Below are 27,422 nucleotides of genomic sequence, written 5' to 3' on the forward strand. Positions count from 1 at the left end.
ACAAAAAAGGTCAATTATTTAATGAAGATTATAATTTTAGATTATAATTAGAATATAATTTGGACTGAAAGATTTGGGTTTTTCATAATATTAGGGCAAGTTGTCATATACTTTACATTTTGTAATTTTATACAAATGATCATTACAATTTAATTTATAGTTGTTTTACTGGACTTTTTGCTGATAAACCAATAAAAAGCTATTTAATGGCAGGTTTTATTGTGACTTTGACAAACTGCACTTTTATAGGTCATGTTCAGTGAACTATCTTGGGTCTTTTTGTAAGGTTTTTTTTTTTGTTTTTTTTTCCTATACAGAATCTGACTTTCTGAAATATTCAAGTCTGACAACTAGCCCCGGTCTCCTCTAACACGAATACACATCCTCAAAGACATCACACAGCAATACAGCAGAAAATGAAAACATTGTGTGTTCCAAAACACTCTTGTGTTCCAAAAGGAACCAGTTTAATTTGATATAATACAATGATAGGTTTTGTCACATAGACATAGATCATGTCCAATTCTTTCTCTACATCATTTCCTTCATCATTTAGAGGTGTTCTTTAAAATAGCATGCAACAATGTAAGATTCAAATCCACGTTTGTGGAAAGGCAGTACAAGAAAGCTTTCAGTTTATACAGGGCTAAGTCAAATTATTTGATTTCTGCTGATTTAAATATTACGTCAAGGCAAGAGAAGGTTGTTACAATCATTTTAAGGATATTTATGCGAATGCATCTGAAACATGCCGACAGTAAAGCACATGAGCTTTGGTGCAGAGTTTTGAATTTGATGTTTTAAACTGATCTGTGGAAAAGACTTATTGTTTGTGTATACAGCGCTGAAGTCCTCTGGCACCCTCTGTTGGAAAGAATGTGCAATGAGCTAAACGGAGTGAAAGTGCTTTTTGATCATGCTTCAACATCAAATACCAAACACATACCATCCCTTCTTTGGTGAGACATCTAACATTTTATGACAAACTATATGTTTCAGACTCGATTAACAATGTCAATCCTCTTTCTAACTAATTATTTTGTTTGTCATTAACAAATACTTTGCTTTAAAAAGAACAATAAAACAACTAAACAAAACACACAAAAAAAAAAAATTGGGAAAATAAAATCTGACATCTTTATCCTTTTCCCTAATTTTTATGAGAACATTTTCCTAAAAATTAAGCAAGTGTTTTAGCTTGTTTTCAAATGGCCAATAAATGAACTGAATTACATTTTAGGCTTAATATTTCATTCATTTTTGTGTAAAGGGAACTGGCACCTACTTTTGGCACATAATGACATGACAATTTACCTTTGGCCTTCATTAAGTTATATAATAATAATAATATCTACTAATTCAGCAACCTCAATTTGCATGACAAGACCTGCAGAGTAATCCAGGCAGTGTGCATTACACAAGGAGGGGTGGCAGAAGCCAAAAAAGAGTCATTTAACCACAGATAACTGCTTTTATACTGCATGTTCTTCTGCCGTAACAACTGCTGTCCATCTTTCAGTCCAACCCTTGAGCAGTTCCTCCAGATGCTCGTTGTGTGTGATCTCATGTCCACCTGTAGTTGTGAAGTCTGAACGCGAAGCTCCGCGTCGCTCATTGTCCACTACAACGGAGTTGATTGATCTTCGAGAATTCAAACATCCAATTAGCGAAGAGAAAGCCAAGTGTCCGTGTCTCCATGCACAGATCATTCTTCTATATACGGTATATACAAATTAGCTGCATTTACAGTCTGTTTCCCCTTAGCTCCTTCAGAAGAGTTAACGCAGCCCACAAAAGCATTCAATATAGACGGGAGATAGAAAGACAGCTTCTGTAAAGAGGCACCGATAGTGCGAAACCTTTAAAATCCAGCGTGAGCCCACTAAGGACCCTCTTATGTTTATAATAATACAGTATGTTCTTTGCAAAACACATCTGATGGAAAATGTTCAGCATGTTTGCAAGGATGAAGCCATCAGAATTTAGCACACAAATACACATTCATACATTACATGCACGCTTGCCCAAATGCATCCTCACACCCTCAAATAAAGGTTTACTCTGGTTCCTGCTCCAGTGACCTCCCAATATAGGAATGGTTGATTCTCCTTTGAACAAAACACAATTTTAATAAAAGACAACAACAACAAAAAAAAGGAGAAATTATATAAAACAATTTAAAAAGTCACTAGGTAATTCGCGCCACAGGTTTAGGAAGAATACCACAAGATAACAGACGTGAATAAAGTCCAGACTGTGGCATGCTCTGGTGCAAATGTCAGATTCAGGGTCATTTCCATTCACAGGTCATCCTCATCGAGCTGGGCCAAGTTACTGGAGCGCTGAAGGGTGGAGGAGGGACTTGGAACAGCTATGCGTCCCTCTCTCGGTGAAGATCTGCGGCCAACATCTCCTGAGCTCTGGGACACAATGGAGAGGGAAAAAAACACTATTTTTGCCACTGATGGTTTATTTTTCTGGTTTAAGATTCTGTGGAAGCCTTTTTTTGTCCCTATTGAGTTTAAAGTAAGAAATAAATTCATATTTTAAGATATAAAGTCACAAGTATGAGATATAGTCGTAATTGTGAAATGTAAAGTCAGATTTTAAAATATAAAGGCACAATTACAAGAAATAAAGTTAATAAAGTAAAACTGCAAGATATAGTCACATTATAAGCTGTCAAGTTGCAGATTTGAGTTAAATCACAATTATGAGAAACAGAGCGGCAAGATATAAAGTCAAGTTGCGAGATATTAAGTCGCCCTGTGGGATATAAAGTAACAATTGAGAAATAAAGTTGCAAATGCTAAATATAAAGACAAATTATGAGATATAAAGTCGTAACTGCAAAATATAAGGTCACACTGTGAGATATAAAGTCGCAATTTTAAGGTATAAAGTTACATTTACAAGAAAAATTCGAAATTGCAAAATATAGTCACACTGTGGGATAAAAAAAGTCACAATTTTAAGATATAAAGTCACATTTAAAAGAAAAAGTCGTCATTGCAAGATATAGTCACACTGTGAGATAAAAAGTCGCAATTTTAAGATATGAAGTTACATTAACATGAAACAAAGTCGTAATTGCAAAATAAAGACACATAAAGACAAAATTACAAGAAATAAAGTTGTGAAGATATTTATGAGAAATGTGAGATTTATGAGAAATAGTGTCACATTGAGAAATATAAAGTCACAACTGGGAGATATGAAGTTGCATGTGTAAGTCACAATTATACGAAATTGCTGCAATTGTGAGAAAAACTACAATTGCAAGATAAACTCATAATGTGACATAAGCCACAGTTATGAGAAAGAAAAACCACAGCTGTGTGCTATAAAATTACAATACAAGATACAAAGTCGCGATTATAAAAAATGCAATTGGTATGTTGCAAAGTTGCAATTGAGATATATTAAGTCTCAATTACCGTTTAATTTTTTTGTTTAAGTCTCGCAGGCTTCCATAGGAGTTAAATTTTTCCCCAGACAATTCTTCTGAAATCTTCATTTGTGAATGTATAAAGGTTTGCCATGCGTGACGGCAAAGAAATTCTCGTCTATTCCCTAAGCAAAGAATAACGAGCTGTCACAAGCCTAGCGCTAGTCTAAAAATGGCTGAAGAGTCTTAATTACCGGGAGCAGCCCAGGATATTAAGAGTAATATGTTTGTTACACGGTTTATGACATGACTAAAATAGGCATGACTGAAAATTGTCACAACAGAGCTTCAGAAATGACGACATATTGTTCAACACTCCTGTCAGATCAAGAATCCTTGTTAGATATGAGAGAGACAGATGTGTTATTGTCTTATGCCTTGCTTTTTGGTTCTGTCTAGAAACTCTGAAAGCTTTTCACACTTATTATAAACCTCAGAGATCTTAGTTATGATCGGTGTCCCTTGGTATACCTGTCCTTGACTCATTTCTCACCTTCAATATCAGAATAGAAATAACAATCAAAATGCTAATATAAGCACATCCTAAGAAACCCCTATTTTTCCTTAATATTATGAATATAGCCTGAAGAAATGTAATCATTGCCGGCATTAATTGAAATTAGATGGTAGATAATTTTAGATTTAGATATGGTAGATAAACTACTATAAAATTAACTTGGCATGAAAAGTAGCTGGCTTTAAACAAAAACACAGGGGAACTGAAGTCAAAACAGCGCTTGGATCCAGTCTGATTCAACAGCCTGCAAGAACAATTAGGCGTTTGATAGGGATCTGTTACTTCCTTCTGTCAACCTGTCTCCTTCCTGTTTGTGAAGTGCTGTTGCTCAAAGGCCTGAGTAAAGCAGATAAACAGCTTTTTCACAAACAACTATTGTTGAGCTGTCATCAAAGCTCATTCAGGACTAGACGCCGCTGTAGACGGAGAGGGATGTTTTAATATTATCAGAATAGCGAAAACCTCAACAAAGGAGACTTCACAGCAGTCATACATATGATTGAACATGTTATGAGGTGAAATGAATAAGAAATATTCAAGATTCTGCACTATTTCTAATGAAATGAGCTAATATTTTACTCCAATTCCTTTGTCGCATATATAATTTGCAATAAAACCAGTTGTATTAAATCACATAAAACCAGAGCTTTAGACATTGTACCTGTCCTGCCCATGTTTATGTTTTTTATTTTTGTCTACATTACACCAGCAGAGGGAGCAGTGTGGCTTCTTTTTTTCTAAATTGCATGGTTACCAAACACCAGCATAGCTTGCACTTTACCTGTGAGGCTTGCGTGCTAGAGGAACACAGGCCGTTGGAGACCGCCTGGTAGTTTAGAGGTGCCTGGGAGAATGACGGCTCTTCAGAGAAGGCCAGCTGCACATGAGTTGGAGACACCGTCTGGGAATTCAGTCTGGAGTCCACAGGACAGCGCTGGACTTGTGTTGACTGTAAACGTCAGACAGAAACAGCAGTTACAGAATTACAAGAAATAACAAGTTATTTATATCCATTTACCACAGAAGATTGTGACCCCTCAGATGATGACACCGGGATGAGGAAAGAAAGCCTAAGAGTTAAGAAATATGTTGAGGTGAAAGTTAAGGAAATGATCTCAGACAGAAGAGGCCGTTCTTTTTCAGCAAGACTAACTACAGTAACATACTCATGTTTATATTTAAATATTATACTGTATATTATTATCTGTGGAGTGTTATTTTACTATTACTTATATACTACACACACTATTATAGTTTTTATGGATATTTTAAATTAGCTTTTTTAGTTTTAGTATATTTTAGTAATTTCGTTACATGCTTTTTCAATTTAGTTTTTTAAGCATATCTATTTCAATTTTGTCATTTTATGTAATTTAATTTTTTTATTTTTTGGAGCATTTCTTAAATAGTGTTAATGTATTTTTATGTCAGTTTTAGTTAGCAATTAAACTTAAATGTATTTCAGTTCATTTCCAAGACAACATTTCTAATTTTCATTTTTCATCAAATGTTTTTTAGCTTTATGTCAATTAATAAACGTGTTTTTTAATCATTTTAGTTAACAGTAACAACACATGAAAAAGTCAAAAGAGAACCAGCAAAAACTGTTCAAGCATGCATACTAAACATTCAAAAAATAGCACACCATTAAGTATACTATGATCTGGGATGCATTAAACCCAATCTTGTTTCATAGTTTGCATGAAAATTGGAATTCAGCCTAGGTCTGATTAAAAGCATGGATAACCGCAAAAAAAAAAAAAGGGTGCTTAAGGGTCAAGCAAACCTCAGATGCTTGAACTCTCTTACCTCTGGCTGTGAGTGGTCATCAGTGGGGACCTGGCTGGGCAGGTAGAGAGAGGGCAAAGATGTGTTACAGGAGCGCAGACAGGGCAGTTTGTGTCGGTCGATAGAAGCTGAGGAGTGGGGCCTCAGACCAACCGCTGCTGAAAGAGGAGGCTTCATGCTACGGCCCAAACTGTTGCTCTTGCTCTCCCTTCTCTGGTACTCTATGGGCGACTGCAGGGCTGAAACACACACAAAACAAAATTGATAGCCATTTTTAATTTGACACAAACAAAAACATTGAACCAACTGTCCTTTTATCCCTCATAGCTTAATGTTCAAGTTATTTAAATATGGCAGCTTCTTTGACTGAAGTTTATATTATTTTCTTGAAACTGAAACTTTGAAGGTCTCACCATTTAGGAAATTACGTTGGGTCTCCAGTATTTGGCTCACGTCACTGATCCAAGCCTTGCAGATGTCCTGCGATAAAGAGTGCAAGACAAATTGCACCGTGCTGCCATCAGCCCCCCGAGACGTCAGGGCAAAGCGATTCGGGTCACCGTCTACACATGCCTCCACGCCCAGACAACTTATCTGAAACGAGAAGCCATGTTAACACATGCAAACATACTGTGTAATACAGAAACCTTGCATGATAATAACTTCCTCAAACTCACCTTAATACTGTTCTTAAAAATATATCCAGGTATAGAGAATCCTTTCTTCCTGTCTATTGGCTCACTGAAGATGACAAGCTGTTCAAATAGGAAGACCCGTCTCTCTTTAGCACGGGAAAGAATGCTGTTGTCCTGTTCTGTAACTGTGAATGTGTCTTGCTGGAGAAGTTTTCCTTGTGCCGTGATCTTCCCCTGATAAAGACAGAAAATATGGTTTTAGGGCAAGGCTTTTCAAACCCGTTGGGACCCCCAAAAATGACGATCCCCTTCTTAAAATATAAACACAGCTAACTGTGTTTGTGTATATACACATAATTATATTATATATACATAATATGAAAAAAAAAAAAATGTAAGCATAAACACATTACTGGATTTCAGTTGTCATTGTGCCTAAAAGCCAAAACAAAATAGTCAAATATGTGCAACATTTAATCTGCATTAGCTAGCTAAACTAGTGCTGTCAAATGATTAATCACGATTAATCGCATCCAAAATAAAAGTTTTTATTTACATAATATATCTGTGTACTGTGTATATTTATTACGTATATATAAATACACACACATTCAGTATATATATTTTGAAAATATTTACGTGTATATATTTATATATAAATATATATTTCTTAAATATATACATGCATGGGTATGTATTTATATATACAAAATAAATATACACAGTACACACATATACTATGTAAGCAAAAACTTTTATTTTGGATGCAATTAATCGCAATTAATCATTTGACAGCACTAAACTAAACTAATGTTTTTTTTCTTCCACCCATTTTTTTTTTTTTTTAATAATAAATATCATTCCAAAGTAGCTTTATAGAAAATCATACAGCCAGTGAACATGCTAAAGGCAAAGAAAATTTTCCAAGAAAAACACAACATACATGAATAAAAGTTTTATATTAACTGATATAAAAACAGAATTTATATTAAAATTCATATGTTTTGTGACAAAGTAAAAGTCTTTACTGTCTCTTTTGATTAATTTAATGCACCTCTGCTGAATAAAAAAAAAAAATCATATAGTTTATGCTTAAAATCCACATTTTCAATGTTTTTCAGTCTCTCTTGCGCTCCTTTGCTTCAGGGGATCAGAGTCTCTCCCAGTATTTCCACAGCCTGACAGCTTTAAACCACAGCCTGCGTCTGGCGCCATACCTCAAAGCCTTGCAGCCGACCCACGTTCATCATGTCATTGCAGCGCTTCGGAACAAAACACATCACCTCCACTGCTTTCTGTTCAAGAGTGAAAGAAAGACAGAGAAAGATGAAGAAGGACAGAATACGAGAAAGAGAAATGCATGGAAACTGACCTCAATTACTTACTAAAGCCTATGAGCAAGTACAGTATTACTAATTTGGCTCAAACTGACACCAAAGGGAAGAAAAAAAATATGTTGGCATGGTCAAGGAGTCACACAATGTTCCTTGGTGGGATTATGTGTTTCTGGTCTTGAGAAATAAAACTTGTATAATAATTACGGCATCTGAGTGACTCATACCTCCAGCTCTTCAGTGTCCATCCCAGCCTTTGTGTAGTACTTGAGGAAATCCTGCCGCGAGACACACAGTGTGAGCTCTAGAATGTTCTATTTTTGTATCAGGGTCTATTTGTACTAATGGCTTTTTGTGTGTGGAAACTAATTAAGTGCATTCTGAGTAGTAAGCTGGCGGATCCTTGAATATGAGAAGACATGTACTGTATGTGGGTGCCTCTATAGTTACAAATCAGCTAAGAAAAACCACTGGGGTTTCAGTTAAATTTAACCGTATGACAGTTGGCAACATTTTACTATTATTCTTCCATAAACTTCAGATATGTTGTAAATAGTAACAGGTCTGTGGTGGTACTGTGATAAATTTAAAACCAAAGGTATCGGCATACAAAGAATGCATTTCTTTCTTAAGCAGTGATTGCCAACCAGGGCAGAATATAATAACACATAGATAATACCGTTAAAAAGTTTGGAGTCAATAAGAGTTACTGATAGTTTTATTCAGCAGGACACATTCAATTGATCAAAAGTAACAATAAAGACATTTTACAATGTTAAAAAAAGGTTTCTGTTTTAAATAAATAATAATAAATATTTCTCAAGCAACAAATCAGCATATTAGAATGACTTCTGAAGGACCATGTGACACTAAAGACTGGAAGTTAAAAATGGCTGCTAAAAATTCAGCTTTGCCATCACAGGAATAAACTAAAATATATTAAAATACATTAAAATAGAAAGTTATTTCAATTGTAATAATAGTTTACAGCATTACTGTTTTTACTGTATTTTTGATCAAATGAATGTAAGCATAAAAGAGTTCTTTCAAAAAAATCTTGCTGACCCAAACTTTTGAATAGTAGTGTAAATAGTAGCGTATAAACATTGCTAGCTCATTAATTTGCTTATATAGAAATGGAATATAGAAAAATTGTTGTCAACACAAAGTGAGGCAATGGACATTTTTTTTTTACTTTTTACTCTTAAAATCAAATACATCTCCATCAATATTTTGATAATAATTTGATATTCTAGCCTTATTTATGATGTGGAATTGATTAGACATGGTCCACAACATTCCAAATAGAATGAGCCGTGAGTGCACAAGAATGTGTGTGGTTTGTGTTCATCTGTGTTTCACCTTCAGAAGCAGCTGGTACTTCATGATCCTCTGCACGGGTTTGATGAGCAGGTCGTTCAGCTGCAGCCTGTGACCCAGCTGCTGTTTCAGTTCCTGCACACAAACACATACAAACATTCACCTCATTGACTGATTCCTTTATGCACAAAGAGAGAAAGCCAGCAATCTGGACAGCATACTACAATACTACCCACACTTTTTAAAAACATTTTGTAGCATAAAATGGTGCACCCAGATGAGCTATTTCATTAGAATGCAAATAAAGCATATTGCAATGAATATTTTATCACTTTAAAATCTTTTTCTTGACACAACCTATGATGTGACTGCCAAAAGTTAAGACCAATATTGGATTTAAAAAATGTTTTTAAAAAAATGATAGATAAATTTAACTTCATTTTACATACTGTTTCAAATACTAGAAAATGGTAGGCAGTATGCAGGCAGTATGCAGTACATACTGGACAGTATGCATTAAGCTTATGCTGGTATTCCACTCCAAACATAGTCAAACACTCTCTTTGATCCATTATCCCATAATGCCAGCTATCAAACCTCTAAATGTTTTGGCACATCACTGAGAAGAATCCATTAAGTGTCAAACTTTTCGATCAAGCAACTCCCTGTTTTGTCTGTTCCAAGAATTGATGGGTCAGTTGGGGCCTTTATGTCCAATGCGCACACACACACACACACACAGTGCAAATGGAAAGAAAGCCTTGAGATATTTACACAGATGGGCTTGCGCGACCAAAACAGCCCCTCACGCATAACCTGTGCGTCTTTGAGGACTCCACTTGAGTGTGTATGCATGTATTTGTGTGCTTGCACTTCATATGCACTTACCTCAAAGTAGGTCTCAATGTATTCTGACACGATGTGCTCAGACTTAGGTTTGTTCTGGCAATATACCACGTACATGTGAAGCCGTCTTTCCTGTGGTTTGTGCAAACAGAAAGGGCAGACTGAATTAGCTCAGCAGAGTAGTTATATAGTGAAGTATTTATAGTTATAACGAGTAATAATAGTTGCATGTTGCACAAGAAGTATTTGGACACTTAAACCACATTATTAAAAATATGATTTAATAATTGAATGATAAAATAATAGATATACAGTTCAAATTGAGACAAAACATAGTTAATGTCCACTATTGTTGTGATAAAACTACTAGGAAATTTTTATCAACTTGAGGGTAAGTGACTTCATACAGTCACTAAAAATCACTTGTATTAGATAAAAAATCATTGCAGTTAGATCTCAGAAAGGCTCTATCATAATTTGTTTGCAGAATCCATCTAGTTAGATTTTTTTGTATCTAAAGTAATAACATTCATATATTTGTGCCTTAAGTGTCTGAAAGTGGCTTTTAAGGGATAATATTTACTAAATACACTCATTAATTACAATCCAGTGTCAATGTCAATGCCAATTGCAATGTCCAGAAATCCTATTAGTAAAGTAAATAGTTGCCAATGAGAAGAAACAGCAACTGTTATGGAAATATGTTAAAGACATTTAAGAATAGGATCGATAAATTGGTCACTACTGGTAGTTTATCTGATCTAAATCCTTCTTTCCTGATCCTACACGTAAATGCAGCAATGACAGAGATGATTCAATGGAAACTTTCAAGCTGCTGTAAGTGTTTAATAAGTTTGAAACTGACTTTGTCTGCAGTATAAGAGCAGCGTGCTGTGACGGCAGAGAGAGAGAGAGAGAGATTACACAACACTGATGGAGGAGTATGAGCAGAAGGCCATGTATAATTCAGCCCAATTATCCTCAATGTAATCAGAGCCCCATTCTCTCTCTCACACACACACTGCATTCAGGTAGTAGGACCTTACAACTGGACACTACCTCACACACACAGAAATAAACACTCATACACACAGAATGAGTTGCCTAGAGACAAGCCGACTGGGTAGACGTCAAAGCATGAATGGTTCTAACAACAGATTGTAAGAGCTTCACATGGACACTGCACAAAATTCATTTCATAATCAGGATCCTTAAAACACAAGTTACCAAAAATGTCATCTTGAATCAAGTTTATTTTCAATAACACTTTATAATCTTGCTAACATTAGATAATATATTAGGTATCACAAATTAAAAATGAATAATATTTTTACAATATTTATTATTTTTGGATTAATGTTAATTTCTAAATATATGAGTATTGAAGGAATAGTTCACCAAAAATAATTTACTCACGCTCATGTTGTTCCAAACCTGTATACGTTTTTTTTCTTATGCTGAACATGAAAGAAGATATTTTGAAGAATTTTAAAGAACCAAACAGTTGCTGGTCCCCGTTGACTTCCATAGTTGGGAAAGACATACTGTGGAGGTCAATGAGGACCATCAACTGTTTGATAACCAGCATTCTTCAAAATATACTCTTTTGTGTTCAACGCAACTCAAGACAGGTTTGGAATGACATGAGGGTGAGTAAATGATGACAAAAGTTACATTTTTGGGAGCACTATCCCTTTAATGTATTATGAATGAACACAAAAAAGGATATTTATAAATTAAATGTATTAATTTTGCATTTAAATTAATAACACATTAATATTATTGTAAAATGTGTTAGTTCATGACACCTAATGCATTAAATAATATTAACAAATGTAACTTTAGTGTATAGTAGAATAAACTCACTTATTTGCTAAATTCGTGCTTAAAACTATTATTTGTGTCATTAATTATTATAATTCAAAATTATAAATGTAATTTGTGTAATATGTATGGTTATTTTTACTAGAAAACAGCAAAAAATAAAATAAAATACTAATTCAGAATAGTTTTTTTTTTCTTTTCAGTGCAGTGACATGTCCTTATAAGACTGTCTGAGACCAGCTGAAAGATTTTGCAACCCATCATCTTAATTTATCTGCGTTACGCATCAATGACTGGAAGTTGGAAAAGTCCAGACATAACTCTAGTGTCTAATAACTTTGTTATGCACTGTATGAGTTAAAAGAGAGGGTGAGAGCAGAGGCTGAGGAAATTGGAACGAGAAAGAGAGGGGGGAAGGTCTTGTTTGTGAAAGGAGAAAAAAGTGTGGGGACAGTCTGGCCCTCACTCACCCTCCATTACTGTTTCTCATTACCAACCGATTTCCCACTATGCTTGTTTCACAGTTTGACTCAACCTTTAGATTTTTGTTATAAGTTTCCTTATTCCCCTCAAGCCTTTTTAAGTTATTACCCAAAGGGCTCAGGCTCATTAAACGGTAGAAAGGGCAAACGCTGGCAGACGCCAATTCATACAGTAACTCAGCGCTTTTCATTTAAGCAAAACGCTTTGATTCACCACCAAAACTTGTATCACAGTATGTGGTAGCTTTTAACAAATTACTGCGAAGTACTTCCACAATATTGTAAATCTGCGCATTTTAGTTTTTAATGTGTAAGCCTGTGGGTGGCAGGAATTGTGTTGTTTCTTATTGGCGAGTTATTTATGTGCATATGTCCATAGCGTAGGACTGAACTCCAGAAATAGACACGGTGTGTAAAGCAGTAGTGTTATCAAAGGACGTAGCTGTGCTTGTTGTTCCTCCTCTTACTTTTCCTGCCTCTTTTTCCCTTGTGGTTGTGAGCCAATGGACACAACACAAGCAAACACACAGCCTCAAATGGGCCGTATCAGTAACACGGTGTCTGAGGGGGGACAGAAATAGAGTGGGATGATGGGAGAATAAATGGGGTGTTAAAACAGGCGTGCGTGTTAAAAACCCATGTGTTTTCTCAGCTCTGTTTACTCAGTGCAAGAGGAAGTTCTGCTCAACCTTGCTAGAAACAGACCAACATACGAAAGCGAGAATAATAGAAACTTACATGTTTGATAAAAAGTTGGGCCAGTCGTTCAGGCTCAGCCACACATTTCTCCAGCTCACCCAGGAAATAACTAAGACAAGAACAGAGGGGAGAATCAGACATTGAGCCCACCATAAGTCATCAGCAGGACCATATGGAATCTGCATGCACCAAATTCCACAGATTTTTCCCAAAAAAATCAGTGTAGAAAATGCAAGGACATGAGAAGCTGAGGACAATTCGGTGTAAAGGTTTAGGAATATACTGAAAGTCCTATCAGATTTGTGATATACGAACAAACACGGTTAAACCTACTCTTTATGCCAGTCGTAGATCTGATGAATATTCCCGAACACTATTTTGTCTTTTCCCTTCATATCCTCTGGAACTCCTTTTGCATTCATCGTGGCCATGTAGCCCTTTGAGAGACAGAACATGATGAACTTCCAAAGCTCATGACCCATAAAAATACTCTTTTATTATTAAATCTGAGGCATTTCAAGTGTGATAAAATATCACTCTCATAAAAAAAAAAAAAATGTAGATCATCATATTCCAAATATTTTAAATCCAGGCACCATTACTTTGATTTATACTGTGATCAGTATTACAGCTGAGAGGAATTCAGGTCAGTTGATGCATCAAATCTAATTCTGCGGTGATTAAATGCTCTGAAATGCATTCGAGCCATTCTAAGATTACAGGAAAATTGATAGCATTCCGTAACAGAGTTGATCAAATCCACATGTGATTTGTTAATAGATATTTTAAGCTCACCTCCACAATAAGTCCTAGATCAGCTACATACAGCTTTTCTGTCTCTATCAACTCTTTTAAAACATACCTGCAGAAGAAAGGAGGTCATCTTTTACTGGTTTCATCACGTCATTCAATACATTAACAATATCTGACAGCTCAAAACATGGCTAAACATGGCAAAACTGGCGCAGCATATTAATAATCTGGGAGCTATTTGTGGACCAGCTGAAGGGCCTTTATATTGAAATGTGTGAATATTCCTACTGGAAAATCCAGTGTATGATGGTAGCTATGTTTTGGAACACAGCAGATGCACGTAGATGGTCATTAATTGGTCCAAATTGGTCATTAGCTCAAACCGTAATTAGCTGGTCTAAAACGCTCTTTACCTGGATTAAGATGATCTTTAGCTAGTCTCTAGCTTGTTAATATGGTCATTAGTTGGTCCAAGCTGGTCATTAGCTCGTCTAAGATTACCTTTAGTCAGTTTAAGATGATCTTCATGGTCTAGCAGCTATCATGTTTCAAAAAACAGTTTAACCTGATCAGTGGGTAGCGGGTTTCTAGCTTGTAAAGATGGTTATTAGCTGGTCCAGGCTGATCATTAGCTCATCTAAGATGGTCATTAGCTGGTCTAAGATAATCTTTAGCTAGTTTAAGATGATCTTTAGCTGGTCTACCAGCTACCATGTTTCAAAAACCAGTTTGACCTGTGTTGGCCATCTGGCAGCTGGTTTCTAGCTGGTACTGGTAGTCATTACCTGGTCTAAAAGTTACCAACAGGTCCAATTTTGTCATTAGCTGATCTGACATAGTCATTAGATAGTCCAAGATGACCATGATCCTCCAGTTACCATGATCCAAAAACCAACTTTATCTCCTTAAGCTGTTGTGTCTAGTCTACCAGCTTGAACCAGTTAATGACCACCTACTGGCTTAAACTGGATTTTCCTTCAGGGATGACGTGATTGTGGTTTACTAATGAACATCTGATGTCTGCTCTGTTAAATATTGCAACAGAAATCTCAAAGTAATACCACATTAAAAAGGTTTAAATGAAGCATTTCTGTTACATAAGCAGTCTGAAATAAGAAGTTCCTATGTTACTTAACACAAGTCGCAAATGAAGGCGATTTCACACACACATGCTTTTTTCTAAGGCACTCTTCCGATCTTCTTCGCTGTCTATTGTGGCTGATGATTGGCTGGAGTTGTCATCCATCAACGCAGAGCCATTGTCATCAGCCTGTAGGCTGGTGCACTGGGTGATCTGCAGACACAGAGGAGGATAACTGTGAATAAGAGACGAGACATAATGCTGAAATGTTATTCACTCCAGGGATGGCTGCAGGGACAGAGGCGAGAGAGTGGATTGGGAAGATATGAGCTGTTGTAATAGCTCAGGTTGCCTAGGTGACAGGAAAAGAGCATGCTGGGTCTGCTGGTGACAGTGACTGAATGATAACAGGAATTCAACACTCACCAATAATCATGACACCAACAAGACAGAGGAGATGCACTACCCTAAATCTCAATGCCATTGACCCTGTGATGTAACAATGTTCTTACAGAAACCCGTGTCAAATTGTTTTGGTTGAGATAGACCATTGTTTTAGTAGAGGATAGATGTGCATACAGCCCCCCAAGTTGTTCAATAATTTGAGACGGAAAGAGGAAGTCTGAAGACGTCCTGTCTTTGTTAATGTGTTTGTTAACCACATCAGAGGTAAAACTAGGACATAAACTATGCTATAAATCCTCACACTTTGTCACGTCCCTCACAGTTCCCTCATAGTCATGCTTGTTATTTCTACAAAGCGTTAATATCTCAAAAGTATCTTTTTGCACACTATTTGTGCAACAGACATGAATAATACATCAAATCATGCAACTTGTTTTGAAATGATGTTCTTTTATAACTAACCTACAATTTTTGCCTAGTGAAAGATTAAATTGTGCAACTGCATAGCATTGTGCTAAAATCACTCAGATATGTTCCACACTCATACGTGATTTATTACTGAACAAATTACAATTCTATTCCATAAAATCAAACTTTGCATGGTGAACTTTAGCTTTCGTTGTATGGACAAAGAAAAAATACACTGTGACATTTCCTAAAATATCATTTTATGTCACAAGTGTTGTTATTGTTAAATAAAACAAAAACTTTTTTTTTTTTTTTTTTTCCGTTAATTGAATAACTGAAATAATAAAATAAAATAAAATATTAGATGAAAAACATGAAAAGACCTAAGAATTGTTGCCTTGGCATCTAACTGCAAATTAAGTTGAAGTACTAAAAATACAAAAACAACAATAAATAAAAATGACAAATTCACATTTTTGTGGTAACTATCCCTTTAAGGCATCATTTAGCACATTCATTTAACCATTTGGTAACAATATAGGCAAAATGCCCCCAGACAATAGTGATTGTCATCTAACTGACACAGAACACTCTTTGTGGCATAAACTATTATGCATCACCACTGTTGTATGAAAAAATCAATGGCAGGCTTGAAGGCAGTCACAGGTAATGAAGAAATAATTATTAGGGGCAAAGGCCACATCAAATAACCTGCAGACAAAAACAACCACTTGTCATTGTTTTCCCTGCTGTGTGTCTGCAGTAGTGTACTGTACATCAACAGACACATTACCACTTTGTTAGAGTCAAAAACATCTCTACAAACAACAACAACAACAAAAAGTAATTACACCCATTTATTGTGTTTCCCTGCTCCTTAAATGCACTAAAGCCCTGATAAGATCTGCCCTTTAGCCAAAGCTGTTTAGCTGTTTGGTTAATGTCACAGTCACCTGTGAAACATCACTTTATCTTCATTCTCAGGACCCCGGTCACTCTTTCTCTCTCACACACAATACACTCCTTCCACTATAACTTCACACATCCTCCTCAAAGCAAGGATTCCTTTGCTCAGAGCTTCTGATGGAGAGCTCATCTCTATCCATCCATTATGTTATCGCTGTTTCCACTTTGTTTGTTTACAGGAGCTTTACAAAGCACTTCCTTTGCTTATAAGGGTGTTATTGTGTTGTGTGTGAGAAAAATGTGACACACTCTATTCCAAAATGATGTGGATTACAATGAACGGAAGTTCCTTGCATCATTTGATAATTTACTCAAACTCATGTTGCTCCAAATCTGCGTGATTTTCTTTTTTCAGTAGAACACAAAAGGAGATATTTTGAATGATATGTACCGGTTGCTCTTTTCTATTCATTTACAAGAAAAAGGGCCAGATATTAAAGGGCCATACAAAAAAACCTTAAAGTGGTTCATATCACTTTTGCAATGAATTCCTTGTCTTCTGAAGCCAATTGCTTTGTTGGAAAGAGAGGGTGCATCTTCAACCATTAATTACTGAAAATCTTGACATCTTTTCTAGATCTCCTTGCTACATTCATTAAGAGTACCAAATTGTGAACAATTTTTTTATTTATTTATTTTTTCTTAATGAATCAGTTCACAAAACTGGTCTGAATGATTATTTCATTAATAAAATCATGTTCAAATAAAACAACTCACTGAATCAATGATTTAGTTGCAGCAGTTAACAGTTCACTGAAGATTATCTGTAATTAACGTCTTCAGTTTTTGTTTTTCACACAAAGCCACTGCATGGCTTTAGAGTATTTTAAATATAGTATTCGAGTCAAACTACTTTTATGATGCTTTGCATTCTTTCTGAAGCTTGAAAGCTTCACTTGTCCTTCATTACTTCATTCTACAGTAATAACTGTTTTCTATTTGAATATATTTTAAAATTGCATTTATTTCTATGATGGCAGCTCTGAATTGTTCAGCATCATTACCCCAGTCTTCAGTGTCACATGATCATTCAGAAATCATTCTAATATGCTTATTTGGTGCTCAAGAAACATTATTATAAATGATGAAAAAAGTTGAAATCTGCTTAAATGTAACAATTTCATTCAAAAATGAATTACTTTAAAAGATAGAATCCAACCTCACTAACCCCAAACCTCTGAACGGTTATGTAAATCATGTTTATATTGTGTTGTATTGCTTCATCATGCTGTGTTGTAGTCCAGCATTACACCCCACACTTTGCTGATACGTTCGTGCCGTCAAGCTTGTCTGAGTATTATATTACACTGTTGTGTTGTTTTCTGGTGCGGGGTGGTGTTTGTGTGTTTTAGAGCAGTGTGGTTACCCCTGCCTAGCTCACAGGTCTACTCAGATCATTTCCAGATGTTTTTTGGCACAGCCTGCAGGAGAACCCCCACTCCTGCACTTTACCCTTTTTTTTTTTATCTCCACAGCTTGTTTTCCACCCAGAAGCCCAGAGTCTTTACTTGGACCTTTAATAAAAAGAAAGATCATATTGGTTGTTGTTTTTCTACAGGAAATTGTTAAAGTTAGCTCAAGCAGAGCGAGGTAATCCAACCTTCTTTTCCCCTGCTTCTTATGTATGGTACGCAGGGACTCGCGTTACAGTTATATCATGAGCGGTTCCTCGCTCAAAGTGCTGTGTCAGACCTCCATTTGTGTGGGGAATAAAACAAAACAGCCAGTTTGATAAACATGTGCTGCGTTCCTCCGTCCGGGAGACAGGCCGGATCCGAGGAGTGCTTACATATTCATTCAGGAATTTTCCATTAGCCAACAAATAATAAACTCACGCTGGATCCCCACAGCAAATGTTTCTGTGTCAGGTACAAAGTGGGGTGTCAGCTGAGCTGAATCAGAGACACAAATGACTATGATATAAACTACACCTCAGCCTCACCATGGAGAGAGGCAGGAAGTTACAGAGTAACACATAACACTGAAGAGCAACAACAATACCAAGTAGTTAAACCCAATATAAACTGCAAAAGTTTGTCTTATTTTCCGGTAAAAAAATAAGTAAACATCTACATGAGACAGAAATACCTCACCATCGGTCACTGCATTACGGTTTTACACAAAAATGTAAAGCAGCATATACCTTACATGTCTAGACCTTAAGTTCATGTTGTTTCTGTAATAAATTAATTTCCGATCATAATCACAGTGCTTCAGATCTCAGTCTCCTCCCCTTGTTGTTTTGCACCTCTGGTCATAATTACCTTTCATCACTCACCTTCTGATGGAATGATGAATGTTACCGCATATAGCCATCAATTTGGATTTACATTCTCTTCCGGCTATCATGATTATTTATGTGTGTGTTGTGCACAGTGTTTAGTATTCATTTATGTGTTCTGCCTCATAGTGTTCATGCCCATGAAAAAATATACAGTGGGGTCCAAAATGTCAGACCACATTGAAAACCTAAGATTAAATAATTTTAGCACTAGAAAGAAGAGGATAGAAAAAAATTGATTTGTGTTAATGTTCCAAATTAATTTCTCACTGAAATTCTTATGTTGATAATCTAATTTTTTCTTGAAAGAGATTAATACTTTTCATCCAGAAAGGATGCATTACATTGATCAAACATGACAGTAAAGACATTTATAATGTTGCAAAAGATTTTTAGTTTAAATAAATTCTGTCCTTTTGGACTTTATATTCTTCAAAGAATCCTAAAAAAGTTTCCACAAAAATAACTGTTTTCAACATTGATGATAATAAATGTTTCTGGAGCGCCAAAGCAGTTCAAGATTCAGCTTTGTCATCACAGGAATAAATTACATTTTAAAATATATTAAAATAGAAAATACTAAATAAAATTCTTTTGGACCCCACTTTACAAGAAGAACATACGAAGAAGTGTGTTTGATCAATGTGTGTTTTCACTTTTAAAGGTTCAGCCTGTGGGAGAGAACCTGGCAACAAATGACCCTTCAGTCAAATGACCATCTGGCCTCTCTCACCCTCAGCATGGATACAAACACATCGAAACCCCCATGTGCAAGCTGACAGAAAGCCCCCAAGTCCTTACAACCTCCTTTCTTGTTTTCTCTTTCCCTTAGTCATTCTTACTAAGTCAGTAGCCTATAGTAGCCTCAGCTTCAGATGCAATGCCCAGAGACTTTTGATGGGCAGTATGAAGTGTACTTTGAGACATACAGAAGCATGTAAACAAGGTCCTTGATCACACCTACAGTGACCCTAAAAAGCATCTAGATAAATAAAAATTCTGAATTATATCATTTTTTTTTTATTCTTTAAACATCAAACTTAAAGAAAGAGCACTTGCACACTTTTAAAAAATGAACTGAATTGAGTTTGATGATGATATTTTTGTCTTTTGTTGAGCTGCTTTATTGCTGAATCAAACTTTTTTCATAATTGATGAATTTTGCAACATCGACAATGTTATTGAACTGCACTGAATCAACATCAATCTGACTTGAGCTGAGCCAGACAGCAACATAGTGTTGGCCCAGATCCGGCCCACATCTGGCCCACGTGAAATCCATGCGGGCCAGATGTGGGCCGGATCTGGGCAGACACTGCTTGCTGTCTGGGGAATAATGACACTATTGTCTTTTTAGAGCTGCTTTACAGCAGTATTTGTCATTGATTCTGTTATCAGTAAGTGTGTGATTTAAAAAAAAAAAACATTCAAAGTGAATCCAAAAGTCTGATTTTGTGAATCTGACTTACCTGTGTTTGTCCTAGTGTGGTAGATCCCTGTGGAGAGTCCGACTGGAAGCTGTAGGACTGCTGGACACCTAGATCACAGTCGTCGAAAGTAGGCAGGGCATCTCTCCACTCCTGCGCACACAAACAAACAACATACTGCTTTAAAAGAACCAGGAAACACAACCTTCACGGTCTTTCGTAAACATCAATACTCAGGTCAAAATAAAGCTGACCCATAATTCCCCTCTCTGTGTGACTATGACGAGTGGGTGTTTTAGAGGGTCACAGCGATTAAAGTTCACATCGAACAGTTCATAGGCGAACCACAGGGCTCTAGCGAGCAGTTGGCAGCACAGTGTGGTGCAATTCACACGCCGTAATGAAAAACATAGGAACACCTGTACTGTGATGTAAACTGATGTTTTATGTGAGAGACTGATTAAACACAAGAGGGCTTATTGGTACTGTTTATGAAAAATAAACAGTGTTATGGCAGTGTTATTTTAATATTACTGATATAGTCCTGAAAATATTTTGAATTTGGTTTTATTTTTATATTTTCTGTTTTCACTTTTAACTAATTTCAGCTAAAGTTTTAGACATTTTGTTGTGTTTTTGTCATTTTTATTCATTTTTGTTTTTATGTCTATATAGTTTTTATTAATTTTTGTTTATTAATTTTAGTTTTCGTTATTTTAGTACTTCAAGTTAAACTAAATGAAATGAGAAATTATATATCTATTATAGTTAAAGTTTAGTTTAGTTTAATACTAAAGTTTAACTAAATGAAAATGCTGCCTTGGCAACTAGCTGAAATAAAATATGCTTTATATATATTTTTTTTTTATATATTCAAGTAACAGAATTTTTTATGATTTTAGTTTTAAGGACAATAACTATAAATTATAAGATAAATATAAACTTTTAAACTACAATTATAACAATAATGACAGAGGATTTTTTTAGCTGATGAATGATAAAAACATTGACGTCCAATCAGAATCCACCAAACTTAAAAAAGCTCAAGAATTTAAAGCAACAGATAACAAAACTGTTATGGTTATCTTTATAGTTATCGTTCTTGCTGTAAACTGACGTTTAGTATGATAACCCTGGTTTGAGTGTCCATTTTTTATTAGGAAAATAACACACATCAAACTATTTTTCTTACCAGGTCTTTGTCTATGACTGGCAGGATAGTGAACTGCTCCTCTGTTTGTGGGCTGCCCAGGTCTTGGCTGCTCCTGGCAGGTGGAGGTGGGGGTTTGCCCTCCAGTCTGCGGACCTGCCGCTCCCCCTTGGCTGTCCCGGTCGCCCCGGCGCTCAGCTTTCGCACTGGATTGGTCAGCCATTTCTTCAGGGTGCTGACAGAGCGACGGGAGCCTGGGGAGTTTGGGGCTGAACTGCCCGAAGCCTGGGGCGGCAGAGAGGCCACCGAGGTGGAGATACTACCCTCACTGCCAGCGGCTGAGTATGAGTCTGCACAGACAGAGAGAGGGAAGAGAGAAAGAGAGGGAAGAGGAATTAAGTTGGGAATAACCATCTGAGAGCACGACAGCAGAGGGAAAACAAAATAAATCTGCCTTATATGTAAACACACTCTACATAAACACACTATAACACTAAATATGGCCCATAGCTGAGACATTGTGAAGCATTTTTCCCATCTCAGACTTCAGGCCTGTGACTAGTTTCTTCAACTACAGCCACTTTTGACCCTGGAGACTTTCAAATACACTACTATTCCAAAGTTTAGGGACATTTTTTTTTTTTTTAAATCTCTTATGCTCAACAAGGCTGCATTTATTTGATCAATCTTACAGTAAAAACAGTACAATTGTGAAATATTATTACAATTTATAATTGGAACTAAAATAGTTTTCTCAATTTTAATCGATTTATTACTTTATTTATTTATGTGATGGCAAAGCTGAATTTTCAGTAGCCATTACTCCAGTCTTCAGTGCCACATGATTATTCAGAAATCATTCTAATATGCCGATTTGGTTCTTAAGTAATATTTTTTATTATTATCAATGTTGGATAATAATAACATGAACATTCCTGAACATTTTCAACACAGTGTAATTAACAGTGTAACAGAAATGATGTGCTTCATCATATTATGGTTATTGTGCATCAGCTGGTTTTGATAATGACACACTTGGCTTTACTCGAAGATCGTTCTGCTTTACTTGAAGATCTTTTCTTTATGAAGCACAAGGATGCACTAAAAAGTGATGTACAACTATGTTTAATGTAGTAACACTTTAATGGATATGTTTTAGGAATGTAATTTCCTAATTACTAACTGTTTCATTTTAAATGAAACATATTCGTCAACACTAGTATGAAGGAAAGAACAAAATCATGTGCATATGCACCTGTTGTGAGTTGCAAGTATGCAACGTGCACGCTGTCATTACTGAATGTGCGTATGTGTGTGTGTGTGTGTGTGTGTGTGTGTGTGTGTTAGTATATGACCCGTGCAGACAGGCCTCGTGCCGCACATCCCAGTTAGCGTTAATCACACAAGTACTACTCAAACTGGTTTAGGGCAGACTTTGAGAAGCTACACTGGTTAGCCAAGCTGTCGTGTGACCCTGAAGAGCTAAATATAGACCCCGCCCCAAAGTAGAGGCTCAGGCTGAGACTGCGGTGCTGGTGTCAGAGGGACCCTGGGAAAAGAACAGGGGGGGATGTGCACAGGAAGCACACTTTAATCCTCGTCCAGAGGAAGGTCATCAACTTTTTTTGTTCTCTCTCTACGTTGTGCCTCACGCCCCCCACTACTCTCTTCCTGACCAAGAACAGTGGCTGTCTGAGGTTATCAGCGGCAGCAAGGACAGGCTTCGCATGTTTCAGTCTCTCACCCATCTAATCCAGCCCCTGGTTGACCCCTTGATTCAGCCGAACACAGCCTGACAGGACAGCACAAACACACACAGACACACACACACACACACACACACACTTACACATACATACACACACACACTTTGCCCAGAGACACGCAGTGTTGTGCCCAGATGTCAGGCTGTGTCAGTACCTGCTACGTAACATTGCTAAACCGGTATTTTTCTAATAGTGTTTATGAAGTTAAGCTTTAGTTTCCCCTGTTTTAATGTTATTTTGATATTTGCAGCTTTAATCTAATCACAAATTAGACATGCATTTTTTTGTGTGAAATGTGACTTACAATGGTTGTCATTTCAGCAAAAACAGAAACAAATACAATAAAACAAATAAAAATAAACAACTATCTAGAATACTAGTTAGTTATTTTTCTTCATTGTGTGTCCAATGAAAAGCCAAACCAGTATTTTTTCCCTCAAGGTTTTGAGTCTCAATCAGTTTTCCTTTTAAAACCTTTTTCATTTAAGAAAAACTTCAAATGGTTTTGCTTGGAAAACTATGTAAAATTTGTTTGGATTCAAAAGTTTAAGCACAATAGACAGGGTCAACAGTGATTGAATATGAATATAAAATGCTTACTATTGGTCCGTTACAAAAAAAGTATGGACTATTTTGGCAAGAAATGATGATTTAAAGTCAAAATGCCTTAATAATGAATTTGGTTATTACAAACATGCAGATTTCACTTCACAAGATGTTAACTGATGGATTGAAGTCATTTGGATTATTTGTGGATTATTGCGATGATTTAATCAGTAGCTTGGACTCTCATTCAGACAGCACCCATTCACTGCAAAGCAAGTGATTTAATGCTAAATTCCTCCAAATCTGTTCCAATAAAGAAACAAACTCATCTATATCTTAGATGGCCAGAGGGTGAGAGAATTTTCATAAAATTTGCATATTTTGGTAAACTTTTCCTTTAAGGAACCTCATTTTGATTTTGTGTCAAATTAATGTGCATTGTTTTGAATTAAATCAAAAATCAATTTACTCTCAGCTGATCCACGTCTACCTATGGGAATACAACGCCTATTTTAGCATTCATATATAAGGTCCTTCAGCAGCTTTTGTGTAGCTCAATAGCTAATTGAGCCCTTCTCCATCCCCAGCTCCTCCTCTCGTCCAGTCAGGATTCAGCCTTCTGATTCTCCTGTGAATCAGGCTAATTTCTAAAATGTGTACAATAAACTATTGAACATTAATGATATCTGCAACACATTTATGTTGGTTCTGCTCTGTTTACCCTAGGTGGTCACTGCTCTGCCTGCTCTAGGCTGCATAGATGCGCAGGGAGTTCTTGCCCAGTACAGAACCAAACTGTATGCTAATTGTCAGTCATCTATGATGATAGTGGTCCTGACAGAAATAAGCTTCAACAATAATAAACTCAACAATAAATTAAAAAAGGGGGAATATTTGCACAAAAATGGCATAAAATACGCTATTGTACTGTGTAGACTAATCAGAGAATATTTGTCTGAGAGACCCCACGCATAAGTAACATAACATTCATGATGCAAAATGGCCTAGGGGTCTCTCAGACTCCAGACAGAACACAAGGGTTCTGAGAGAACAACGCAGAGGTCCGACTAATTTATTAAGCTAATGTTTTGTGTAGCAGAACTGACCTAGAATTTGTGCTGATACACAAAGAAACAACTCCTGTCGTGATCTAATCCACAAACTTTCCACTTTCGTCGGGGAATAATCAGTGTAATAACGGAGCTGACCTCAACCCAAATGGAATTCAGCAGAACCTAAAGTGGAAGGATTATAACTCTTATTGCTGGCTAAACAGCAGGGCAAAGCTGCTTTCCTGATACCGTGCTGCTGTGTGCTCAGAGGGGAACAGTTCTCTGTGTGAACAACATGCCAGACTGTTCCTCCTGTGTCTCCACACGGGACACAAAAGAGAGGAATGGTTTCATTCCACACTCAGTATGAACCCGACGGATTAAGAAAGAGTGGCAGTTATGAAAAAGCAAAAACCAATTCATTACCCTGTTTTGTTTTTTAAAGCAGGGAACTGAATGTTATCAGGAACTAAAGGCTGTTGGGAACCGGCAGCCACTGCTAACCATATCCTCCACAAATCAGCGGTGACACTCACATGAAACAATGCGTTATCCATCACTATATCTCCACATGCAGATTTAAAAACCCGGGTATTTGTTGAAGTAACGAGATGCAATGCAACAAAGCATGCAAATGGAGACCCAATGGTTGTTTTTAAAAACTGTAAAGCACACCTTGTAGAGCGAGGCTGAAATTACAGGAAGAGATGCTCCATTTTGATTGCTGGTAAACAGAGGAGCTGAATTGATTTGAAAGCTGCAGAGCTACGCTTAAGTGCCGGTGGTGTGTGCAGAGAGATCCTCTTAATATGGCACTGACTGAGTGCTCAACACATTAGAACGGATTTTTCTTAATAGCTAGATAGCTTCAGCGAAGGGGAAACTAGAGAGAATATATAATGAGATGTCTTTATGCAACATCCTTTAAATCTGTATCTGTACACTGTGATTAAACAGTACAGCCTGTAAGTTTTTTTTTTTTCAAAATATACGGTACATTTTTCATGGGAAAGAAAAATTACAAATGAGATCTCTTAAACATCTCAGTTATTAATATAATTAAACGGAGAGCAATTGAAAATGAGTCTCAGATTTTTCTCCTGACAAAAAGATCCTAGTAATCTCACTTTCCTAGACATTAGAAGATGCCAGCAATTTTCAAAGCTTCACAAAATGTCAAAGTCTACAAAGAAAAAATACATTTTAATATGAACATTTCTTATTAATTTCTTCTGAAACCAAATTATCCTATAGCTCTGCCAATTACACTGACTTTATAGTTTTACATACTTTATATACAACTGTCCCATCTGCATCTATTTTTATTCCTCCAAAGAAATTTTTATATCTGAGATAAGTTGATTGCAAAAAACAAAAAATGTAAAAAATTAAATTAAATTTTACTATCAGAAAACAAAGAATTAAAACAATTATATATCTTTTTTGGTCATTGAAATGATGAAAAACTAACTATTTATTCTATAAAACTATTTAAAATATTAAAAATAATGTTTGATAATTGAAATGGAGATGAAATAAAATATAAATATTAGATTACATTTTTTAAATATTTAAATGAAAATAAAATAAAATAAAGTACTACAATTACAAAAACTAAAACTGAAATAAAACTTCATTAAAGCTACATGGACACATTTCTAAATAAAAACAAAACTAATAAAAATTAAACTAATATCATACCAAAATAACACTGAATTAGACAGATCTCCTGAGGCATGAAAGAGTAAACTCTGAGCAATAAAACAATTTTGAAAGCAGTGTGTTTGTGAAGCTTCAGCTCTATCCTGAAACATCAAGTGGTTTCTGGGTTACTACATTGAATATTTCTTTTAATAATGGCCGTAAATTATAAAATGGTAATCGGGAGCTGCCCATTTATAATGAACAGCTATTGATATTACAACCTTGATTGTTGTGAAACTTCATTTACATAAGGAGTGGGATCACATTTACATTAAAATGTTAATTCAACTACACAGAACACAACCCAAAGTCCAAACTGTAGCGATAAAGTGCTAAAACAATCTGGATTCAGTCCGATTTATTGAACAGAAAGTAGACACAGTGTGAATTCTGTAACCTGTAAATATGGGCAGAAAAACAGGCCTAACAGGTTATTGGATTTCCCAGACCTCAGGGCTACCGAACAGCATTTTACTACACAAAATGTACATGCTGTTTTGTCCACACAGCAGAGAGCCACAGGCCCCCGAAACTCCAGTCTCCATCACCGGAAACCTCTCCAGCAAAATGAGTGCCCACACAACACATTAGCTGAGCGAGACGGAAACGAGAGAGCGCAGTGAAAACAACCCTGCACGGAGACTGAATAGTTATCTAAGGTTGGCTCAGTTGGACGGAAGAAAACACAGAATTCCCCACAGCCCCCCGCTGGCAGGCCCAACCATAATTTCTGGAGAGCATGTGTTTCAGCTCAGAGCGGCCGGTGGGCTGTTTCATCGGCCCTCAGCAACAAAGTCAACATGAAAGCGTGAGTGGGGGGTGAGAGTAAGGGGATCTGAGATGGAGAGATGAATGGATGGAGGAGAGCAAGGGCTCAAAATAGGAGGGAAGGGAAAAGGTCTTGAACAAACACAAGCTTAAGGCACAGTGGATACAGGAAGAGACAGAGAAAGAAAGAAAAACTAACTTGCTATATCGCTTGAAAACAGA

The 27,422-nt window shown here is 36.3% G+C and overlaps 1 protein-coding gene across 4 annotated transcripts in view; it reads right to left on the reverse strand.

Annotated features, from left to right (window-relative positions):
• Positions 1-435: 435 nt before the first annotated feature.
• Positions 436-27,422, reverse strand: part of arhgef25a (Rho guanine nucleotide exchange factor (GEF) 25a) — a 71,265-nt gene continuing 44,278 nt past the window's right edge. For all 4 annotated transcript variants that reach the window (XM_058763994.1, XM_058763997.1, XM_058763996.1 and 1 more), the window contains 15 exons: positions 21,407-21,714; positions 20,257-20,367; positions 14,816-14,940; positions 13,689-13,755; positions 13,227-13,330; positions 12,933-13,002; positions 9,931-10,020; positions 9,085-9,177; positions 7,950-8,000; positions 7,606-7,683; positions 6,431-6,622; positions 6,167-6,347; positions 5,775-5,992; positions 4,747-4,914; positions 436-2,420 (listed from right to left, as the gene is read on the reverse strand). In XM_058763994.1, the coding sequence (XP_058619977.1) occupies positions 2,301-2,420; positions 4,747-4,914; positions 5,775-5,992; positions 6,167-6,347; positions 6,431-6,622; positions 7,606-7,683; positions 7,950-8,000; positions 9,085-9,177; positions 9,931-10,020; positions 12,933-13,002; positions 13,227-13,330; positions 13,689-13,755; positions 14,816-14,940; positions 20,257-20,367; positions 21,407-21,714 (1,976 nt within the window). In that variant the 3' untranslated portion in view covers positions 436-2,300. The remainder of the gene's footprint in view (positions 2,421-4,746; positions 4,915-5,774; positions 5,993-6,166; positions 6,348-6,430; positions 6,623-7,605; positions 7,684-7,949; positions 8,001-9,084; positions 9,178-9,930; positions 10,021-12,932; positions 13,003-13,226; positions 13,331-13,688; positions 13,756-14,815; positions 14,941-20,256; positions 20,368-21,406; positions 21,715-27,422) is intronic.

The sequence above is a fragment of the Onychostoma macrolepis genome, chromosome 23, assembly GCF_012432095.1.
Source record: "Onychostoma macrolepis isolate SWU-2019 chromosome 23, ASM1243209v1, whole genome shotgun sequence".
NCBI lineage: Eukaryota > Metazoa > Chordata > Actinopteri > Cypriniformes > Cyprinidae > Onychostoma > Onychostoma macrolepis.